Source organism: Leiobunum rupestre, chromosome 8 (genome assembly GCF_980474605.1).
Source record: "Leiobunum rupestre chromosome 8, qqLeiRupe1.1.hap1, whole genome shotgun sequence".
Lineage (NCBI taxonomy): Eukaryota > Metazoa > Arthropoda > Arachnida > Opiliones > Sclerosomatidae > Leiobunum > Leiobunum rupestre.
Window position 1 is genome coordinate 29,073,665 of NC_143391.1, and position 21,601 is coordinate 29,095,265.

Here is a 21,601-nt window from a genome sequence, read left to right on the forward strand (position 1 = left end):
TCATTAGAAAAAAATCTAAAACATTTTTTATATTTCCTTCGAAGGTGAGGGCTGCGGTCTAATTCAAACTTTACCTTCTCGTTGCCTTTTGTATATATACTATTAGATATTTTTTTAACAGATCGAAGGTATTTTTAGAACCGGAAGTATTCCGGTAGTTCACCTTTAAGGGCATGTTTTTTCGCTAGTCGGGTAACGGTACATAGTTCATAACGGGCAAGGTCTCCCAGGTAAAGTTGTTGGACTTTCAATAATGGTTTCAAAATTGGGTCTTCCTGATTTTTTTTTAAAGCACGTCCCGAATTTGTAAGCGAACGTGACCATACGACGCCCGTCTTCGATACGGAAAGGTGCCGTTACATTTTGGAGTTACCTTTCAGTTAAAATATTACTTTTAAGCTCCGGAATATTCGGATAAGTTCCAAATATAGATTTTGTTTACTAAATTTCTTGTTCGAAGGTGTTTTCCGAATGCGTTAATTCGTGATATTTTTATGGATATTTCTGATAAACCATCTTTGTTAACCCAGACGATACCATTAATCAAAGGTTGGTTAATATTATTATATAATTATATACGTAGAAATACACTCATTGTACATCTAGATTTAGTTTCGTTGGTAAATATTATCAAATATCTTTTATTATCTTCGTTCGTAGTGAGCGATTGGAACTAGGTAATTTAGGATAATCGTTATAAATGTAATCTTAAAAGTGGATTTTTCATGGCGGCTTATACATATTTTAACCATTATTTTTGGAGTAAAAATTATAACTCTAACCCTTTTAGCTACTCAGTATAACCATTTGCGAATACGATATATTTTTAAAATAACACTTGGGATTTATGATAAAATTATTTCCAAAATGTTGATTCTATTCTATCGTTGTTGTTGTTGTTTTTTTTGTCAAAATAAATGTAAATATTAATAGGTCGATTTTTAGTAAATTGTTTCGCGATTTCCCGGTAACTGATCTGACGATTTGCGAATAATTTATTTAGATAAATTATATTTGATGTAAATAAATTACGTTGGATCAATAACGTCCTCCTATTCCGAATATATTTCTTTAGATATTTTATTTACATCGCGAGTTATAACTTGAACTAAAAGTGTGAAATTGATTAGGATGGGCTGTCGTTTGGAATAGATGATACGGAGAGAGAGAAGTAGGCCGGAGAGGGCTAGACGGGCAAGTTTGCGTATAGTCTATACATACATAGAGAATGAGTTGGGGGAAGAGAGAGAGAAGAAGGGTTGCCCCGCTGCCAGCTATAGACTATACATAGCGTTAATGGTGAAATCAGAATGACGTCACGCGTAGTGGAAGGCGTGGCTTGCTTTAAACTGAAGCCTCTCGATTAGGGACGCGATTTTTCCCCTTTTTCTCGCGAAAGAATTTGCCGCCACAAGGTCACGCAACTCGATTCTTTCCTTCTTTTCGCGACGACGATTTTTGCTATTTCGCGACGTATTCCTTAACATTAGCTAACGCGTAATAGTTATAGTTAGGTAGGAAAGCGTACGTTAAATAACATTTCGCTTTGTGAAAAAAAGGATTCCTTTCCGCGCTGGTGGCCGTATTTTTCAGTCCGCGAATCGCGCGTCTCTTTTGTCGGCGGGATCGAGTGGGAGTCCTCCCGCGCCTCCGACGACGACGGCCGCGGACAAATCCCCCGCCATCTCGGCTTCTCCGCGACGAGACGTTTGTGCCCGGGATGTATCGCCTCCTGAAAAAACCGCTTTTCCGTTTGGATATTATATTTTAAATTTATTATTTATTTTCGTTGACGATATAATAACTACGGATAACGATGATAAATCGAACTTGAAGTTTTGAATTATCGCGTTTAAAACACCCTAAAATGGTCCATTTTCGCGGATAGTGACTGTTTGCTCTTCTTCGAGTGAATCATTTGTTCCCCTTTTCACAAAATGTACACCAATAAAAAGGCATTATATCTCACCTTTGTTTTTTACGAGATTAAGTCCAACGACTCTTTTAATTCCAAATAAAATCAGTTTCTGGAAATACTTTGGCTTTCGATACGCGCCACTCGGTAAGAATATTCTGTAGTTTTTTATTCCACTTTTCGAAGGGTCATTAGGAGCGCGTAGGACGTATATAGGATTTTTTATTCCAAAATAACGATTCGGCCATCTTTGTCGAGGGAAAAAAACAATAAAGATGAGATTACGAGCGGGCATCGCTATAGCTTTGAAGGAGAGGATGCGGAAGATGTGCGGAGAGACAGTCAGACAGGGGCTGGCCTTTTTTTTGGCGAGGGAGGACCCCGAAGTAATATCGAAGGAGCGCCGTTAACTGACAGTTCCTCGTCGGGCTGCGAAAGGGTAAAGTCGTCGCTTCGGATCACGACCTACCCAATTTCCCCTACTCCCCGGTCGCGGTGTCAACTAAGCGTCGCGAGTCGTCTAAGAAGGGTGGATGTCACATCAGCTAGAGAATCTAGAGACTAGATCCGTGGAAACGGCTCTTAGAAAAGTCGGCCATTTTGATTCGACTCTTACATTACATAGACAGACCGGGGCTGAATCTGAGCGCGGGGATAAAAAACTCTCCATTTTGGCCGAGCCCCCACCCCTCGTTCCATCGCGCTGAGGTCTGGATGGAGCGCGCGTGCGAAGAAAGAGCTTTCGGGGTCTCATTCGATGACTCCCCGAGAACCTAAAAGGATTTAAAATTGTAAAATTTTTAAGGCCTGTCGTTGAAAGTGTCGCAGCAGACGTTTTTTTAGGGCCCCCGAAGAAAAACACTTCATCCGTCTGACACATTCGTCGCCTCTCTTCGTAAGAGCCGTTTTTTTCTCCAATTTCAAAAGCCGTGAAATAACGCGCTTTTAAATCGAGAATCGAAAGCCTCTTACGTTTACTTTACCCGGAAAGGTGTTCTAGATTTTTACTTTACCCGGAAAGGTGTTCTAGATTTTTACTTTACCCGGAAAGGTGTTCTAGATTTTTACTTTACCCGGAAAGGTGTTCTAGATTTTTAGTTTACCCGGAAAGGTGTTCTAGATTTTTACTTTACCCGGAAAGGTGTTCTAGATTTTTACTTTACCCGGAAAGGTGTTCTAGATTTTTACTTTACCCGGAAAGGTGTTCTAGATTTTTACTTTACCCGGAAAGGTGTTCTAGATTTTTACTTTACCCGGAAAGGTGTTCTAGATTTTTACTTTACCCGGAAATGTGTTCTAGATTTTTACTTTAGCCAATTTGGAGATGGTTATTAAAGAAGTAATTTTGCGGCCTTTAAAACGTCTTTCGTAGTTCGAGGAATTTTTACCAGATTTCCATTACGTAGCCGTGAAAACACTTTTACAGGCGTTTTTAGATATTTTGACCTATTTTATATTTTACACTGACTTTTTTACGCTCCAAAATGTGGTAGCCGCCATTTCGAACAAACCGTGGCCGTCAACACTGATTTCGTGGTTGTTTGTTAATAGATAGTATATTTTCTGGTCTTAATTTTGTAACTGCCTCGATAGATTGTTTGTACATATCTAAAGTAACCTACTTAAAGAGAATACGGTTCAAAATATAGCAATATTGTAAATTGAATATTTATACCATCAATGATATATCGGGATTTCACTGTATACAATGGTTTGTTTATTCATTTAACCGATACATAAGTTAACCTTTTCACACATATTTAAAATCTTCATGTACAAAAAAGAGTGAAAAACTCTAGCAAAAGCCAGTAGGATCATAGGAAATATATAAATTATATGCTAGGATTTAGAAGAAGCCTGTAGGATGATAGAAAATTATACGCTAGGATTTAGAATAAGCCTGTAGGATCATAGAAAATATATATATTATATGCTAGGATTTAGAAGAAGCCTGTAGGATCATAGAAAATATGTATATTCTATGCTAGGATTTAGAAGAAGCCTGTAGGATCATAGAAAATATATATATTATATGCTAGGATTTAGAAGAAGCCTGTAGGATGATAGAAAATTATACGCTAGGATTTAGAATAAGCCTGTAGGATCATAGAAAATATATATATTATATGCTAGGATTTAGAAGAAGCCTGTAGGATGATAGAAAATTATACGCTAGGATTTAGAATAAGCCTGTAGGATCATAGAAAATATATATATTATATGCTAGGATTTAGAAGAAGCCTGTAGGATCATAGAAAATATATATATATTATATGCTAGGATTTAGAAGAAGCCTGTAGGATCATAGAAAATATGTATATTCTATGCTAGGATTTAGAAGAAGCCTGTAGGATCATAGAAAATATATATTCTATGCTAGGATTTAGAAGAAGCCTGTAGGATGATAGAAAAATTATATGCTAGGATTTAGAAGAAGCCTGTAGGATCATAGAAAATATATATATTATATACTAGGATTTAGAAAATCCTGTAAGATTATTGATAATAAATATTTTATGCTAGGTTTTAGAAGAAGCCTGTAGGATGATGGAATAAATATATGCTAGGATTTGGAAGAAGCATCATTTAGAAAACATCTTGATTACGCAATAACTATGAAAATCAGTTTGGTTGTAAATCTCGTTAATTGTCATACTTATGGTTCTTATGTTACTTATGATATTAGGGTGGTCCTTATTTTATTTATTTCCTAAATGTTGAATTCTGACCCTCTAAATTGGTTTTAATTAAATATTAAGACATTCTTCGTACGAAATTTGGTATAAAATTGAGCAAAATTTAGAGGTAGCGTAATGAGCTTGAAAATTCCCTATTTTAGCATTAATAGAACAAACGGTGATTTTTAATTTTTATCAATATTTTGGGCGTTAGTTAAGGGTTGTGGCTACTTTATCTAAAACTGAAGTATTGCAATTATCATGTAGGAGCATAGAAAATATATATATTCTATGCTAGGATAGAGTGTTGTTAATTTTCCGGAAAAATAAAATGCGGAAAAATTTCGGGAAAATTTTCCGAATAGCGGAAAATAAAAAATTGAAACATGAATTACTTTTTAGGGGTTTTTAATTTTTTAAACTTTTTATCGATATAAAATGTCTTATATCAGTAAACATACTACAAAACATTAATAGTGTTACATTGTTAATCAGTTTAAACTAGTCTAGAGGTTTAGTTTTACTTTCAGATTCGAAAAAATGAGGTGAAAATGCCGCTTTATTTAAATTTGCAAACAATATTAGAATATTTATGGAATGAAAACTTTTTATTTTATTTTTTTCGGAAAAATACGAAATATTTTCCGGAAAAAAGGCCTCGGTCATTTTCCGGAAAATTTTCCGACTTACAACACTAAAATTTAACTACAACCCTATAAATATTTTATTTTACAAAGTTCGCATTTTCAGTATATCAGTCTGCAATTTAATCGTTAAGAAAAATGAATAAGAAAGCTATTAGACTCGCTCGAATAAATTGGAATAAAAGTAAAATTTATTTATTTTTTTCGGAAAAATACGGAAAATTTCCGACTTACAACACTAGTAGGATCTGTCATAAGCCTGTAAGATCATTGAAAATAGCCTATGGGTTTTGCGGATAATTCGCTTACCTTAAAAACCAGTAATATCCTTTTCATCTGAAATAATTAACTTACAAGGAGAGTACCCGAGGTGTTTATTGCCGATTTGGTTCAAAGTCGGGCGTAACGTAGACCTATATGAGATATGAAATTTCCCAAAAGGAGGCGTTGCACTACCCATTCGTTTTGCCATGGCAACCGAAAATGTTTTTGAGCACTTAAAGTGTTGGTTGCACGAAATTTTAGCTATGGATAATTAATGATTCATTAGAAAGAGCAAACATTTTATAGCAAGTACAGAAAATTTCATCAAAATCGGTTAAACGGTCTTTGAATTATTATAAAAATATGTCAAAATGGTGGAAATCAAGTTTTTCCAGACTTCTAAAATTATTTTCAGCACCCGTGACGTCAGAAAATGCGAAGCGTATCATTGGCTAATAGACACCCGAGCCTTTTACGCTAAAATATTAAAGAGCGCGTGGAACATTTTAACAAGTTGAATAAGACATGAATAATTTATGCTAGCGTCTGTAATACATTTATTTTGATTTAACACCCATGCAGGAAAAAATAGACATACACAAGGCTACGTATAGTAGAAAATGATATGAGACCGAAGGTTCCTCCCGCATAAAAACGTCGTATTTTTTTTTAAATTATGATTAAAAATCTCGGGTTTGAAAACTTCTACAAGCAAACAGAATCCCTCCAATTCAGTTCGTTCTACTTTAGGAATAAAACTACAGCTTCGATTTGCTCGTGCTACGGAGGAGAAAAATTCGCGCAAAATTTCTGGATTTTGGGGAGCGAAAAAGGTCAGATTCAGACCCAAAATTAGTATACTTAGGCTTGGAAATTTGTTTTATATATTTGACTATATTTAGGTAAATTTCATCAAGTCTGGATAAATTTGGAACATTTTTGGGTAAAATAAGGAAAAAAATCTCATTTTTGTGGTCAAAAACATTTTCGGTAGCCATGGCAAATCGAATTTGTAGTGCAACGTCTCCTTTTGGGAAATTTCATATCTCGTACTCTCCTTGTCAGTGGTGTTTGCCAGCAATTCAACTATATAAAATTTAATAGGGGGTTGAAATTAGTCTGTAATGTCTGAATAAAGTTTTTTTTATGATAGTTACTATAGAGTAGTAGCACCAGCTACTATTACGGTAATAGTGAGTGTAGGCAGCTGTTGGCTCGCGTGGCATGAAGAGCTTGCCACCACCCTCCTACGCATTGTAACCCGGTCACCTTAATTAATTACTTAAAAAGTCGCTTGATGACTTAGGCCCAGGGGCGTACCGAAGAGAGTACGTTTGGGGGGGGGGGGGGAGGTAAGTGAAATTTGCCAAGTAAAAACCAAAGTTTGTCAAGTCGTCTAAGTTTGGATTGTTACGGTAGATTTCAATTTAAATGTTTCATTAAAATTATAATCGGCGGGAACTATATACTATACAATTGAATTAATGGTACTAATGTACTTTGGAAGTTATAGATGGCGCCACCAGTATAATGATAGAGTTGACGGCTGAGTGCGCCGACTGGAAATTTCAGAATTTGTTTCGCGAAACCACGACTACCGAACGCGCCTATGTCATTCTAGCGGGACTATTCCCAATTCAATGGCGAAAATGGCTCGGCTTCTTGTTATATTGAGTGAAGCATTTGCGTACTCTCTTTATATATAAAGGAGATACACGAAGAAGAAAACAGAGATTGAACGATGTTACAGCAATTTAAAAATCCCATCAAACCCGCTTACTATTTTCTCTTCGTGTAACCCGCTGTAGTAAAAAATAGATACATTTCATCTTGACGAATACTAGTTGTTGTTTAACTGAACTGCTTTGAATAACTGGAATTATTCATACCGAAATATAACATAAACAATTCAAACACTTATTACTGAAATATGAACGTAAGAACAACCGACACTGTATCACACCATATGATCACACGTTATCTTTATCCAACGCAACTTTAGGAATATTGGCTTGTGAAATTTTCACTTTCCTAAAGAATATCACTATAATATTAACGACTTACCTAATTTTCCGTAAAAAAAACTGTAACATCTCCTATTAAAACTATTTTTATAACTTTTATACAGATTGCCAAATTTAACGTAGAAAATGAACACTGAAATAATAACGAACAACCGATATTCTCTATAACGCGTCTATCTGCCTTTCCATTTTATAAGGTGATGTAGGAAAAATGACTATTTAAAAAGGCTGAACTAAAGTTCCGACACACTAGCTGCCTAGCGTAGAAATCAGGTCTTGTAAGTTATACATAAGGAGAAGCAACTACATAGAAATCTCAAACATAGTTAATGACTTTAGGGGAGTAAATTGCTGGGAAATTCTAAATGATTTGTTTACTATCGATTTAGGAGTTTTTTTAATTAACTAACATGTTTCATAATTTTCATTTTGCCAAGTCCACCTCGATTTGCCAACTCTACAAAACTTTGGGGGGGGGGGGAACCTCCCCCCTGTCCCCCCCCCCAAAGGTACGTCCCTGCTTAGGCCTAAGGTGGTGCCTTGGGTATTAGCCTAGCTGATTATTATTATTATTATTATTATTATTACTCTGAGGAACCATAAAATGTATATGGGTTTATCATAAACTCCTGATTATAGTTTAGTATTTTGTTATAAACACAATCATATCTTTAATAATAGATATAGGTTATAAATAATTTGCTTCGTCATTGAGAAGGAAGTACAGAAGGATCAAAGTTTGCAGTTGCGAATTGGCATGCTTTTTTAATTGATAACCATAAAATTATCTTCAAATGTGCCAGCTCACTGGAGTCACTCTAGCAGATAATATACAGGTTAAGCCCGCGCTGGAAAACGGCTAGTGGTAACCTGTAGAATTGAAATCGTAACTTTATCGTGCGCAGACTGTTTACCCTGCACGTTCCCTCTACGCGTTTTCTAATGAGAAATGTACTCGATACCAAAACAAATTGTCAAGAGTAAAATTAAATTTAGCTTCTCTTTGGCTTTCTAAAAACTAAAATATTTATCTTTAGGTTCAAGTACGTAGTTCAGATTATTCACATAAATACGCGTGACGTATTCCATTTAAGGAAACTTTATACAGCTAGGTTGAGTTCGTTTACATATCATTATTGACAAAATTAGGTTTTCCCTATAGGAGGATAATTTGCTTTCGAAACTAATTGACCGATAAAAAAATTACGTTTTTGCACGGGACAATACCTTTACACTATGAGGTATGGCAGGCTTATTTATTTGCTTTTATACCCTAACATGGCGGCGTATTTTCACGCGCAAAATGAATTTTAAAATCCACCAATAGAGTGCCAGCAGCCAGGGCCGGACTTTGAGATCCTGGGCCCATAGGCTGCATTTACTCTTATTCCTGGAAATAGGCTGTACCTGAAATTCCCTAATTCAGCGTAGAGGTCTGAGCTCTACGGTTATATTGCTAAATAAAAGCTCTTAACAATAGTCGACTAAATATGCGATAATTATGCAACATTGCGATTCAAGGCTGCGTCTGTAAACTGCCAGGCAAAAATTTTGGTAATTTTAATACAAAATCTTCTTCCAATATAAATTACGATTGATATTATATATTTATGCCTTCGAATACAGTAATTACGGTCACTGGAGGGCCCCTTTCAAGGATGGGCCCCTAGGCCACGGCCTAGGTTGGCCTAGGCGGAAATAGGGCACTGCCAGCAGCTTGAAACCCTGCGACGTCACCAATGTTAAACGTCTATTGAGAAAAAACGCGAGTTTTCGTGACAACCACTACGGAAGCTACGGCTGTGACGTCACTAACTTTTAAAAACGCATCAACTGCTAGCACTCTATAGTTGTAAAATAAAAAGTGGTCTCACCCAATTTGTTAAAATCTTGCTCTTACGTCACAAGACCCGGCTTTATTAGTGTATTCTTCGCACGAGCTTGAAAAAGTTATAAAATTCTCTGGCGACTGTAGCGCGCGCTCGCAGACTTGTAAAAGCAAAAGACTGTGACGTAAAAGCAACATTTAAACAATAAGGCCACGTTACTTTATAAAAACAACTATTGTATCTCTAACAAGGTCGAGAGTACCCGAGGTGTTTATTTCCGATTTGGTTCAAAATCGGGCGTAAAAAGAAATAACATTTTTTCCTTATTTTACCCCAAAAATGATACAATTTACAAAAACTTGATGAAATTTAACTAAATGTGGTCCAATTTACCCATTTCGCGATTTTCAAATTTAATAAAAAATTCGTACCTAGAAAATCTCATGCTTTTTTAAATGGAGATTTTTTGGTTTTAAGTGATCAAAAACTTTTTCGGTTGCCATGGCAAATCGAATGGGTAGTGCAACGTCTCCTTTTGGGAAATTTCATATCTCATATAGGTCTACATTACCCCCGACTTGGAACCAAATCGGCAATAAACACCTCGGGTACTCTCCTTGTAAGTTTCCACCGATGGTTATTGGATACATGCATTATGATAAAATGAGAATAAAACGTCCATTGAAAAAGATACTAATACATCCATTTTGAAAGTAGTTACTCTATGTACTTAAAATTCGAAAGACCTATAATATATTACCATTAAGTGGTTTTACCTGTAAGTGCGAAAGTGGGGAAATAGGTAAAAAGGTAGAGGAACAGTACTGTTTTCCAGCTGTTATACTTGCCGAGTTTAAGACAGTGCACAGTGTTCCCAAATGTTGGAATAAATTCCACGAAAGATAATGTGGAAATAATTTTGCCTTTTATGGTTCAGTACACTGTACGATTTACTAAAATATAAGAACGGGAGCACTGTGACTACTGGCGACGGAACTAGCTTCCGTGAAGGAATATCGAAAAACCGGCAGTGGATAGTACACCATTAGATTAGTTCATTTGGATATTTTCAGCTTATTAGGTATATTCAACCTCTCTGCACAGATGAAAAAGGTCATTTTCGGCCATGTTCGGAAGGGTATTTTTCAAAAACGCGCAAGTGTCATCTGGAACTTTTATCAACAATTTCAAGAATACTACCCCTAATTTTAATTCTATTTTCTAAAATTTGTTGATATACGCGCAAATTTAAAATAAACGTATTTAAAGAAAACTAAAATCATTGAAAACAAATTCCCGCAAAACGTAAAAATTTGGGCTTGAAAAAGTATAATCATACGACCTTATTTCGGTTACACTACTTGGCAATTATTAACAAGATGTCACGGACATTTGAGTACACACAATCCCACTGATGTATTAACTTAATAAACCCAAGAGGAATGTTATCGGAAAAGAATTATTCGAGTTACCTGGTTTTGGAAATAAGGTGGCGGAACGCGAACACGTTCATTTAAATTAATTTGTATAAAAACCAAGCGTTTTGAGTTAACTGGTTTTGGAAATAAGGTGGCGAAACGCGAACACGTTCATTTAAATTAATTTGTATAAAAACCAAGCGTTTCGAGTTAACTGGTTTTGGAAATAAGGTGGCGAAACGCGAACACGTTCATTTAAATTAATTTTTATAAAAACCAAGTTTTCCGAGTTACCTGGTTTTGGAAATAAGGTGGCGAAACGCGAACACGTTCATTTAAATTAATTTGTATAAAAACCAAGCGTTTCGAGTTAACTGGTTTTGGAAATAAGGTGGCGAAACGCGAACACGTTCATTTAAATTAATTTTTATAAAAACCAAGTTTTTGGAGTTACCTGGTTTTGGAAATAAGGTGGCGAAACGCGAACACGTTCATTTAAATTAATTTTTATAAAAACCAAGTTTTTGGAGTTACCTGGTTTTGGAAATAAGGTCCTAGTTTTTCGAGTTACCTGGTTTTGGAAATAAGGTGGCGAAACGCGAACACGTTCATTTAAATTAATTTTTATAAAAACCAAGTTTTTGGAGTTACCTGGTTTTGGAAATAAGGTCCTAGTTTTTCGAGTTACCTGGTTTTGGAAATAAGGTGGCGAAACGCGAACACGTTCATTTAAACCAAAAACACTAAAGGGGGCAAATGCCCCACTTCTCGGGCTCCGACCCCAAAAATTACGAAAATCCCGTCGAGGCTTTAATAGTGCCTACCGATTGAGATATCAATCGCCTTTGTACCACTAACGTACCGCGAGCAATCGTGTGTACGGCAGCTGGTCAAAAAAATATTTAGTGGCACACTTATGCTTAACTTCTGGGCATAACAAATATTTAGGGTCACACTTATTTTTTACGCGCCTGTTCATACGTTATTGTTATTGCAGGCAGGCTTTCAATGGAATGCGAATATAGCTTCATCGCGTAAAGAATTCAGGTATGACGCGAAATGGCTAATTAACTCACTTAAAATTAACTTTTTCCAACGCGGCTTCAACCTAAGCTGGAATAGGCCTAGAAGTAACAAAACTGGTGATTTTTGATCAAATCTTACTTACCTACTTCCTGTCGTACGACGTGCGTAAAAAGGGCGTTAAACGTGAGTAAAAAGGGCGTTAAACGTGCGTAAAACGTTGGGGGTCACACTTATTGTTACTTCTGGGAACACATTGAAAGCTCGGCGCGAACGGCCTTGAAAAATGCGAGAGGGAAACTGGCGTTTAGAACTCTATAGACACGCGGATTTACCATGTCGGAAGTTGCGGGGGTCCGCATACGCTGTCGAAAAAACCTCACTTAGAATTAAAATTAAGCAACGTAATTGCAAATATAGGGTTAAGGGAAACCACAGCTATTCAAAAATATAACTCTCATGAAAATCGGACTTAAATTAAAGAACGTTATGTAGACTTTTAGGCGAAAATATAAAACCGCGAAACCAGGAAACTATACTTAAATTTAATATTAACTGATATAACTGAAGTTGTATATCCGCTGAATCCTAACCTTACCAAAAATATTTTTTTTAACGTTATCGGACTTAATTTTAAATAAAATATCAACCACACAAAGCGAAACCACAAAAAATAGTAAATTGGGCATTTGCCCAACTTCTCGGGCTCCGATCCCAAAATTACGAAAATCCCGCCGAGGCTATAATAGTGCCTATCGATTGAGATATCAATCGCCTTTGTACCACTAACGTAACGCGAGCAATCGTGTGTACGGCGGCGGCGGCTACACAGTACGTGGTCGTAATACACACAAATCCCTAAGGATTGTGTGTAAAAAACTATCACAGTGTGTAAAAGTCTCGTTTAGTTTGAAACCTTCCAAGATATATAGAGAAAATTTTAATTTTAATAACGGATATTTCTTTTAAGATGGTCCTCAGTTCCGTGTTGTTATGTACAAACAAATCACAAACGGATTAATTGCAAAAATATTTTTAGATAAGTTTTTAAAAATGTATCTCTTTTTGACCTGAATGCCCTTCAAGACGACCGAGAAAACAACATAGTACCCCCTAAAATATATCCATATGAAATAATCTAAGGTAAGAAGTTCGTTCGGAACTAAAAATTAATATTATCGCAAAATATATACTTTTGTAACAGTATGGGAAATTAAAATTTCAATCTATAAGAATTTTGTTTTAAATAAAAAAAGTTCTGTCATTTAGTATAACTCAAATTTACTTTACTTTGGTTTTAGATTTCTTACCTTTTCTAGCCAAAATAGTGCGGCTTTGGGCTATTTTTTACTAATTCATTTAAAATTTCAAAATTATCTTTTTGAGAATTTGCGCGTACATCAACCAATTTAAGTAAATGAAATTAAAATTAGGGGCCGTGTTCTTAAAATATTTGATAAAATTTCCAGATGATACCCTGACCTGAACATCGCCGAAAATGAGTTTTTTCACTCTTATTTCGTTTTCGCAGAGAGTTTTGAATAGATCTAAGAAGCTGAAAATCTCAAAATTAACTAATCTAATTGAAGCAAGGACAGTAGATACAGGGACGAGAAAGTGTATTGGCGGCCTCTGTTGGAATATATCACCTAAAACGACCTAAACGCGAGGAGAGTTAGTTGTAAACAAAAAAAATGGCGGTCACCTAATTTTAGCGGTTCTTAACGAGGCTTAAGTGTTCAAAACAAATGGGCATTTTATTATTTACGCTCGTAGTTTTATTCTTAATTTAACATCAAAATGGTAAAAACTAACTACCATAATACTGTCCATGGTGAACCACGTCTTAACAATGGCCGCGGTTTGTTTACATCTAACTCCCCGTGAATATGAAGACGTTTAAAATCGAAATTTTTTTCCCTGCTTTCTCGTCCCTGTATCTACTGTCCTTGATTGAAGGGTACTATCGAGGGGTAAGACAGTCTCAGATAATCTGTACACCGAGTTCGTGCATTTAGCACTGTTAAAGGTACATATTTTCAAGAGTTCGCGAGTTCCATTTAGCATTGTCAAAGGTACGGCAGTGTACACCGAGTACGCAGAGTGTCTTACCCCTCGGGTACTATCCATTGCCGTCGGCGGTTTTTTTTTTAATTCTTTTTTTTTTTCAAAATAAGAAAGATATTTATTTGGTGCCTATGACAGCGGGGTCTTCGCACCACACACTCCAAAATTACATAAAAGGACTTAGCACCAGAACAAAGAAGAGGAAAAATTAAAAAACAAAAACGAAAATAGAAAAAACTGACAACAGACGAAATCTAATGACAGCCAATTAAAAAACTAGGCAAAACAAAGGTAGGAACTTAACATTAATTGATTTTCGCCACTTTAAAAATGTCACAAAGATCGTTAATAATCGCCAGGTCTCCATGCTGAACTGATTTTTTTACACCATTTCTATTTGTATCATATTTGCCGGTGACTAGAGAACCCAGGAGCCTAGGTCGAATTTTTTGACCACTCTCACAAGTGAAAAGAAGATGATCCACAGACTGCACCTTATCATAAGAACAGCTTGAGCATATGTTGGAAGATCGCAAATTTATATTATATAGTCTTTCATTTGTAGGTAAACGATCGCATATGAACCTGGCAATGAGGGAGTCTTACACGGAAGCTAGTTCCGCCGCCAGGGGACGCAGTGCTCCCGTTCTTATATTTATAGTAAATCATGTACTGAACCATGGACCATGGACTAATTCCATGCATGGACACTGTATCTCGACTGAACCATATGTATAAATATTTCTACACATAGCCACCTAGATAGAATATAGGTTGCTATGTTCTACATTATCTTTTGTAAATGTAGGGTCTCTGGAACACTGTGCGGTAGCTGCTTGGTGGCTGGATGATTATATTATAACCCCTTTAAAAGAAGAAATTATCTTTCGGTACTTCCCTCGAGAGAGTTATCACTGAACATTTTACTCCCAATATCTGTTTTCAAAAGTGGTAGATAAATTTATTCCTTGAGCGTTTTATATACATTTCTCTAAGCCGAAAATTTCATTTAACTTGTAAGTTATCACTACTTCCTTGCAAAGGCTTAGTCTTTCTACCTACTTAATATTGAGTAAGTTGGTGACGTTTCTACGTTTTTAAAAATTTTGTCCTGTAGGCAAAATTAATCTCTTTATAATATCGACGCCTAATATAAAAAAATTATTGTAATATTTATTTTTGCAGGTGTTTCGACATGTTTTCGTCTGGGCTGCTGATTTTATGCCTGCCTCACACTAACAGGGCACTACTAAGCAAATTACAATCTTACCTTTCTGAAGCCAAAATGCATGTCAATAAAACTTTATATGTCAGTCTGAAATCATTCCCCACAAATGGCACCGTTAAAATTGACAGAAGATATCTAGTACCCATCATTTATAGCCAAGCTTCAAAATATTGCAGTAATTTGGATATCCGAATTCTTCAAGGGGCTTTAAAACAACATTCCCTAAAAGATACCCATATTGGTATTAAGGTAGAAGTGGTTCTCTCTGATTCTTTAGAGCTACGGGACGAACTTCCATTGTACCTTAAAGGCCAATTTGGTATTGATGCCGCTAATGTACACATCATGAATGAATTTCAAGCTTCGTCCATAATAAATGAGAATGATAAGGAAGATAGGGAGTTTGGAGAAACTATGGAAGAATTTAACTTCACTTGTTTAGGAGGAACGTTTGACCGGTTGCATAATGGACACAAAATTCTTCTCTGCGAAGCCATTTCACGATCTAAAAAATCCTTAACTATTGGTGTAACGGATGGTTCTATGATTCACGGTAATATATAATCTCAATGTAATAAATTTCGTAATTAATCACTTAAATTTTATTTGTAGGAAAACTTTTATGGGAACTGATTGAACCAATTAACAAGCGTATTAGTGACCTCGAATCTTATTTACTGGATGTAGATCCAACCTTGCACTACAAAATAGTTCCTATTTACGACCCATTGGGTCCAGCGGTTGTAGATGAAGCTCTCGAATGTATCATAGTCAGTCAAGAGACACTACGCGGAGGCCAGAAAATCAATGTTATTAGAAGGGAGAAGGTACGCTTAGTCTTAAAAAATTTTGTACTTTTGTCAGTGAGTTTAAAATTGTATAATTTCTAGGGTATGAATCCTCTTGAAATATATACAGTTCCTCTACTCGAAGACTTGGATAGAAACCAGTCGGAAGAAATTAAAATCAGCTCTTCATCATTGAGAAGAAGATTACTTGGAACTTATTTCAAAGGACTGCCTCCAGTGAGCTTAAATTATAATCTATGCCTGGGCTTCACTGAATTATAATTATTACGTTTAATTTTTAGGTTAAAACCAAACTTCCTCCGAGACCTCATTTAATAGGTCTAACAGGAGGCATTGCTAGTGGGAAATCTGCAATTGCTCGTGACTTAGTTAGTCTAGGGGCTGGTTTAGTTGATTGTGATCAGCTAGCGCATTCCACTTACGAACTGGGAAGCCCCGTTTATGACCAAATTGTTAACGAATTTGGTCAAGACCTTTTGGATAGTAACGGAGCCATTAATCGCAAAATCTTGGGTTCTAAAGTATTTGGAAACGAGGTATTTTAATTGTATTTCATTTTTTTTATATTTTTTACTGTTAAGTATAATTATTTAAATTTCGATTTAAAATTTAGGAAAAAAGGCAGCAATTGAATTCTTTAGTTTGGCCGGCCGTTGAAAGTTTGGTAGAACAAAAAATACAAGACCTGTTAATGGAAGGTGTGTTTTTTAACTTACATAAATGCATTTCCATAGCTTACTAATCAGTGTGTTCGTTGTTGTTAGGATATGATATTATCGTGCTAGAGGTTGCTTTACTAATTGAAGCTGGCTGGCAAGATAAGGTCCACGAAGTATGGGTATCACTTATTCCAGAAAATGAGGTTCGGAGCCTAAAACTAATTTCTTGGGAAGAAATTTAATTTTTTTTAATTATTTAGGCTCTTTTGAGGGTGATCAAAAGAGATGGAGTTACGGAAGAACAAGCTTTGAAGAGAATAAAATCACAAACCTCCAATCAGGAGAGAGTATCTAAAGCGAATGTTGTTTTTTGTTCGTTATGGGAAAGACAAGACACCATAAATCAAGTATGGTTTTATTTTAATATATTTGACTCTTATATAATTCCATTATGACACATTTGATTTATATTTTTAAGGTTCAGAGAGCTTGGGCGGCGCTACAGAACAGGTTAAAAGAGACCTAACAGCTCAAGTATTATAGCGTTGCCTACGTTATATAACGTAAGCAAAGATTATAGCTAAGCGTAACATTAAAGCAATATCACAATATTACACATTGTTAATGGTTTTTACAGGGTTTTTCTAAACAAATTAAATACCAAATAAATATATTTTATTAAAGTTAATAAAAATATTGTAAATATAATAAAATGTTAAATATTAAAAACTTTAGTTGAAATAATTAATATTCTACGCATTTCACGTGACTTAAAACAAAAATTGCATCAGATTTCATTTTAAAATATAAAATTAAATAAAGCTGATGGCTATAGGTGAGAAAGTTAAATGTGTATGCAAAAGCCATGCGTATTACGATAATTAACGGCTGTATTGAAAATTCAATGGTTATTTCATATCAAGTCAATGACCCTCCCAATTGTTTTGTTTTGTAAAGAAGAGTTAAATATAATTGCTAGCTTCCTTGACTTATATTTCATGTGTTTTTGTCAGTATATGACATGTGACTTTGTACACAGGTGGCACATCTGTTTTTGCGCAGTACCTGTACTATCCCAGAATAAGCTCCATACATGCATTGCATTGTTGATTAGCATTGAAAGTCAAGCACAAATAACTGAAGAATCTATTTCTATACAGTGGAGAAACTTTTTGGTAAGTTTTATAGAAAAATCATGGTGGTAGTTCAGTGAAAACCATTTGAATGGAATTTATAAAGCTCTTTAATTGGTAGGAGAGCGAGTAGATGCGAGTGGCCACGTAGCAATATAGAAAGAGCAATTATAAACTTAGTCATGATGCGCTTTAAATAGCTTTTTGCGGTTTTATTGTGTTATGGAACATTTATATTTTCATGTAATTTAAAAGACTTAAATCTTAATCGATTGTGTCCTTTGGGGAAATGTTTGGTATTAAAATTTTTGGAGGGGAACAAAATTACAATCTTGGATCGTGTTGGCAGAGTGCCTAGATGGTACATCATTTTTTCATAATTTGGTTTTTTAGTGATATTTCTTTGTGATGAGTGTTAAATAACCAAATAATTATAAAGAATATCATTATCTAGTTAAATGACCCTGCTCGTCACATACTGTTACCCAAGTTTTTTTTATTTTACTATATCAAGAACCTTTTTAGGTCCCTAAGAACATTGGACGGCAACATCAGCTACTTAGGCCTTGCTCTTTCTTTTACCAAAAGTAAATAAACTAAAGTTGTCTGACTGCTATAATCCCCGTGTTGGAGGCGTTTTCCTTATGAGGTTACATTTTAGCCTCGAATTTGAAATTTTGCACGCTCCTAGGCCGAAAAAAAAGTTTTGGTCTTTATGAAACCATTTTTTATACATAGAAATAGCTATTCCCAAGTGTAATTTAACGAGTTAAAAGTCGGGGATGGAAATTAGCTTTTATTTGACTCGATTTTCTCAACATTTTCATAAGGAAAACGCCCTTCGATTCTGAGCGGTATTTCAATAACTTTGGTTCATTTACTTCTGCTTTTACGGAATAACCACTCCCTAAATTTTGCTTGTATCGCCATCTGGAGGTTTAAAATCTAGGATAATTTGGTTTATAATAATCCCGAACAACAAAGGCAACGATGATGAGCTAATTAACTCGTAATACTGCTTCGACTTAGAAAGTCGATATCATAGAAATAGAAATGAGGCTCGAGCCACGATCGGATTGGGGGAGGTAAACAAGCTAGAAGACCGTCATTAGGGTGGAATCACGCATATCCGCACCATCTAATAAAATAAATGAAACTAAATGTGATCACGTGGCATAACGTCGTCTGGTTTATTTATACTCTTCGATCAGTTTTCGAAATTGTAGAGTTGTAAAAAAGACTTGATTTATTATTTCAACGACATTATAAAAGTTACTTAAACAACTTTATGAAAATCATTACATTCACAAGAATCTGCATTACCTTAAATTACAGGTACGCCACTTTTATAAACTTTTTAAATTTACTGGCCTTGAAATAAAATTAGCTTAGAAAGCTTATGTCTAATTTCTTTCCCTTTCATGTCCAGGTTTTTGTCTCTGGCAATTTTGTGCAGGTGAACTTTGGCATAGAACATAATTCGTTTTCTAATTGAACTATTGTCAAACATGAAAAACACTTATATTCTGAGATTAGTGTAAAATAATTAATATAATATTACATCCTTATGAAATGAACATTTTATTTCTTTCAGAAATCGGTTTTACAGAAATTACAGTGCAATTTTCCAAGGTTATGCTTATAGACGCGAAAAACGCAAACACAAAAGTACCATCACTGCGCTCGCTGCCTTTAAAATTTCCGCCGTTACCATGGCGACAATGTTTAATGCGCTTGTCAGATGGCGCGGATATCCAGATTCCACCCTAATGGCAGTCTTCTAGCTTGCCCGTTTCCTTTGAGATTGGCGGAAAGCGCAGTGGTTCTAGTCTCATTTCTTTTTCTATGGTCAATAACTTCATTTCATTTCCGTTTTGAACCACTTTTTCAGTTCGTTCCGACCAAATAAAATACACCTGAGAAGCATTTCCGTGAATTAATGAGGTTCTTGATTCTTGAAATGTGTTTAGATAAAAGGGGGCTGCACAAAAATAGGGGAATAACTCAGCCTTTACTTTTATATGCCACTCGCGCGCACGAGACAGCTCGTGTAATAAAAAAAATTGTCGCTCCATATCTCGTGCGACTTATACAAAGTCGAAGGCACATTAAATTTGGTCCCCTAAAGTTCTGCAGCGCCCCATATTATCTAAAAACATTTCAAGAACCTCATTTAGTTCAGACAACGATTCAATCCTCTTAAAAAATAATTTATATATTGAAATGAAATTATCATCGCCTGAAAGCAAAACCGTGTAACATGAGTTACGCGGTTTTTGCTACAAAGTGATTTAAATAAATTAAATTCTATGATGTCCCTCAGTTTTGCTTTCAGGCGGCGATAAGCACATTTTATGATAAATATAATAGGTTAAAATTATGCACTTACACGGAAACGTTTACGCTTTTCCAAATTATTCGCTTTCAAATTTCACATTAACTACGCTACACCGTAAACTAACGCAAAGGCTTCCATGCATTTGGGACGTTTGTTGTAATGTTGTTACAGCTTTTACTCCAGCTCGATAGTAACAACAATCGGTTGTAAATACAAAAGAAAACCCCTGATTGCTCTGTGGAGAAAAGAAAGGACCTCAACCTTGCCCATACGAGTTTAGGTTTTTAACCATGTGATCTTGAATGTCTGCTTCGTAGTCTGCTTATTCCAAAGTTTTGGCGCGATTTCGATTAGGCTGTCCTCACGCGCTATTTAGTCAACAGTAATTTTATTAAAACTAAATTCCTCAGAGAAGCTAATAATTTCCACCTTATAAGTTTATAAAACTGTTTTCAAAAATATTTACCCGGCGGATTCTTAATTTCATAACAATAATGTCCTAATTTTACAACCTCCAGATGGCGTTACACTCGTAATTTAGGGCGTCTCTATTACGTAAAGTATAAGAGCGTGGCCACCGCTTGTTCTTAGTGACCTAAATACGTTCTTGGTACAGTTTAATAATCACGATTGTCGTAAGGAAAAATGGTATTCAAATAGTTGCTGTAATTTATCTCTCAGCTTGATACGAGACTTCCCAACCCTTTTTTATTGGGCGGTATTTTTTTTCGCGCCCGCCGTCAATAAAACCACGGACGCATTGTGCTCGTCGAGAAATGTTATATATAAAAAAGGTCCCTTTATTTTTTATCGCGTCGCGATGAAACACACCACCCACGGTGAAGGAGAGATATATAAGAAACCCTTTGAGGCAAGAGTGTGTGCCCCAGCCATACAAAAAAAGAGTTCATACCCGAAAAAGGCGTAATCTCCGAGGGGCAACCCGATTTTTGAAAGGGGCGCTATAAAGGTTTACACGGCTGCTCACGAATTTACTTTTATAGTTATATTTTACCCCCTCTCCCCCCTCCCGGTTTAACGATAGACAACCGCGTAAACCTTGGCCATTTTAAACTTCGTTTTTAGCGTTGCGTGATACCTCTACATTTTTTATCTCTCGTATCCCGTAAATTAACTTCCAGTAAACCTTTGAAGCGTCATTAGGAAGTAAATTAAACCGAGAACTGGAGCGTGATGATTTCCGAGAAAAATTAATTTTTCGCGAAAGAGCTGAACAAAACTGATTCGTTTTTTCCTCGTTAATTTTGAAGAGAAAATAACATTGAATTTTTGAGTTTCGGTTTTAGAAAAATCGCCGCGTAATATCGTGAATTAACAAAAAAAATCACGTGTTGACTTGATATAAGGAAATAGGACCCCGTTAGATATAGGTTTCAAGACAAAAATTAATAGTATCGTACTATCCTCACATTTTTTGGGTAATCCGATATTTTTAAAATTTTTGAAAAGATACCGTAATGTTGGAAATATTATCATCGACTTTACTCCAAAGCGGGCTTTTTTTAACTGCCAATTTAGCTACGTTCATCACTACCCGTATTTCTCTCTCCA

General features: G+C 35.6%; 1 protein-coding gene across 4 annotated transcripts; it reads left to right on the top strand.

Moving 5' to 3' along the window:
- Window positions 1-235: 235 nt before the first annotated feature.
- Window positions 236-17,292, top strand: Ppat-Dpck (Bifunctional Phosphopantetheine adenylyltransferase - Dephospho-CoA kinase). 4 transcript variants are annotated; one of them, XM_090157477.1, is made up of 11 exons: window positions 14,046-14,153; window positions 14,222-14,594; window positions 14,671-14,934; window positions 15,048-15,643; window positions 15,703-15,917; window positions 15,981-16,115; window positions 16,181-16,435; window positions 16,513-16,597; window positions 16,664-16,761; window positions 16,819-16,965; window positions 17,037-17,292. In XM_090157477.1, the coding sequence occupies exons 4-11, from the start codon at window positions 15,058-15,060 to the stop codon at window positions 17,082-17,084; spliced, it is 1,569 nt and encodes a 522-aa protein (XP_090013603.1). In that variant the 5' UTR covers window positions 14,046-14,153; window positions 14,222-14,594; window positions 14,671-14,934; window positions 15,048-15,057; the 3' UTR covers window positions 17,085-17,292. The 4 variants fall into 4 exon arrangements, with proteins under 4 accessions (XP_090013606.1, XP_090013605.1, XP_090013603.1 ...); XM_090157478.1 differs by having other exon boundaries at window positions 14,084-14,153; window positions 14,285-14,594; XM_090157480.1 differs by lacking the exons at window positions 14,046-14,153; window positions 14,222-14,594; window positions 14,671-14,934 and adding an exon at window positions 236-350.
- The last annotated feature ends 4,309 nt before the right edge of the window (window positions 17,293-21,601 follow it).

Bases quoted from the DNA above. Each gene is read 5' to 3' on its own strand.
- Ppat-Dpck (XM_090157480.1), top strand. From the start codon at position 15,058: ATGTTTTCGTCTGGGCTGCTGATTTTATGCCTGCCTCACACTAACAGG. The intron at 15,918-15,980 runs GTACGCTTAGTC...TATAATTTCTAG, and splicing joins ATGTTATTAGAAGGGAGAAG to GGTATGAATCCTCTTGAAAT. The intron at 16,966-17,036 runs GTATGGTTTTAT...TATATTTTTAAG, and splicing joins GACAAGACACCATAAATCAA to GTTCAGAGAGCTTGGGCGGC.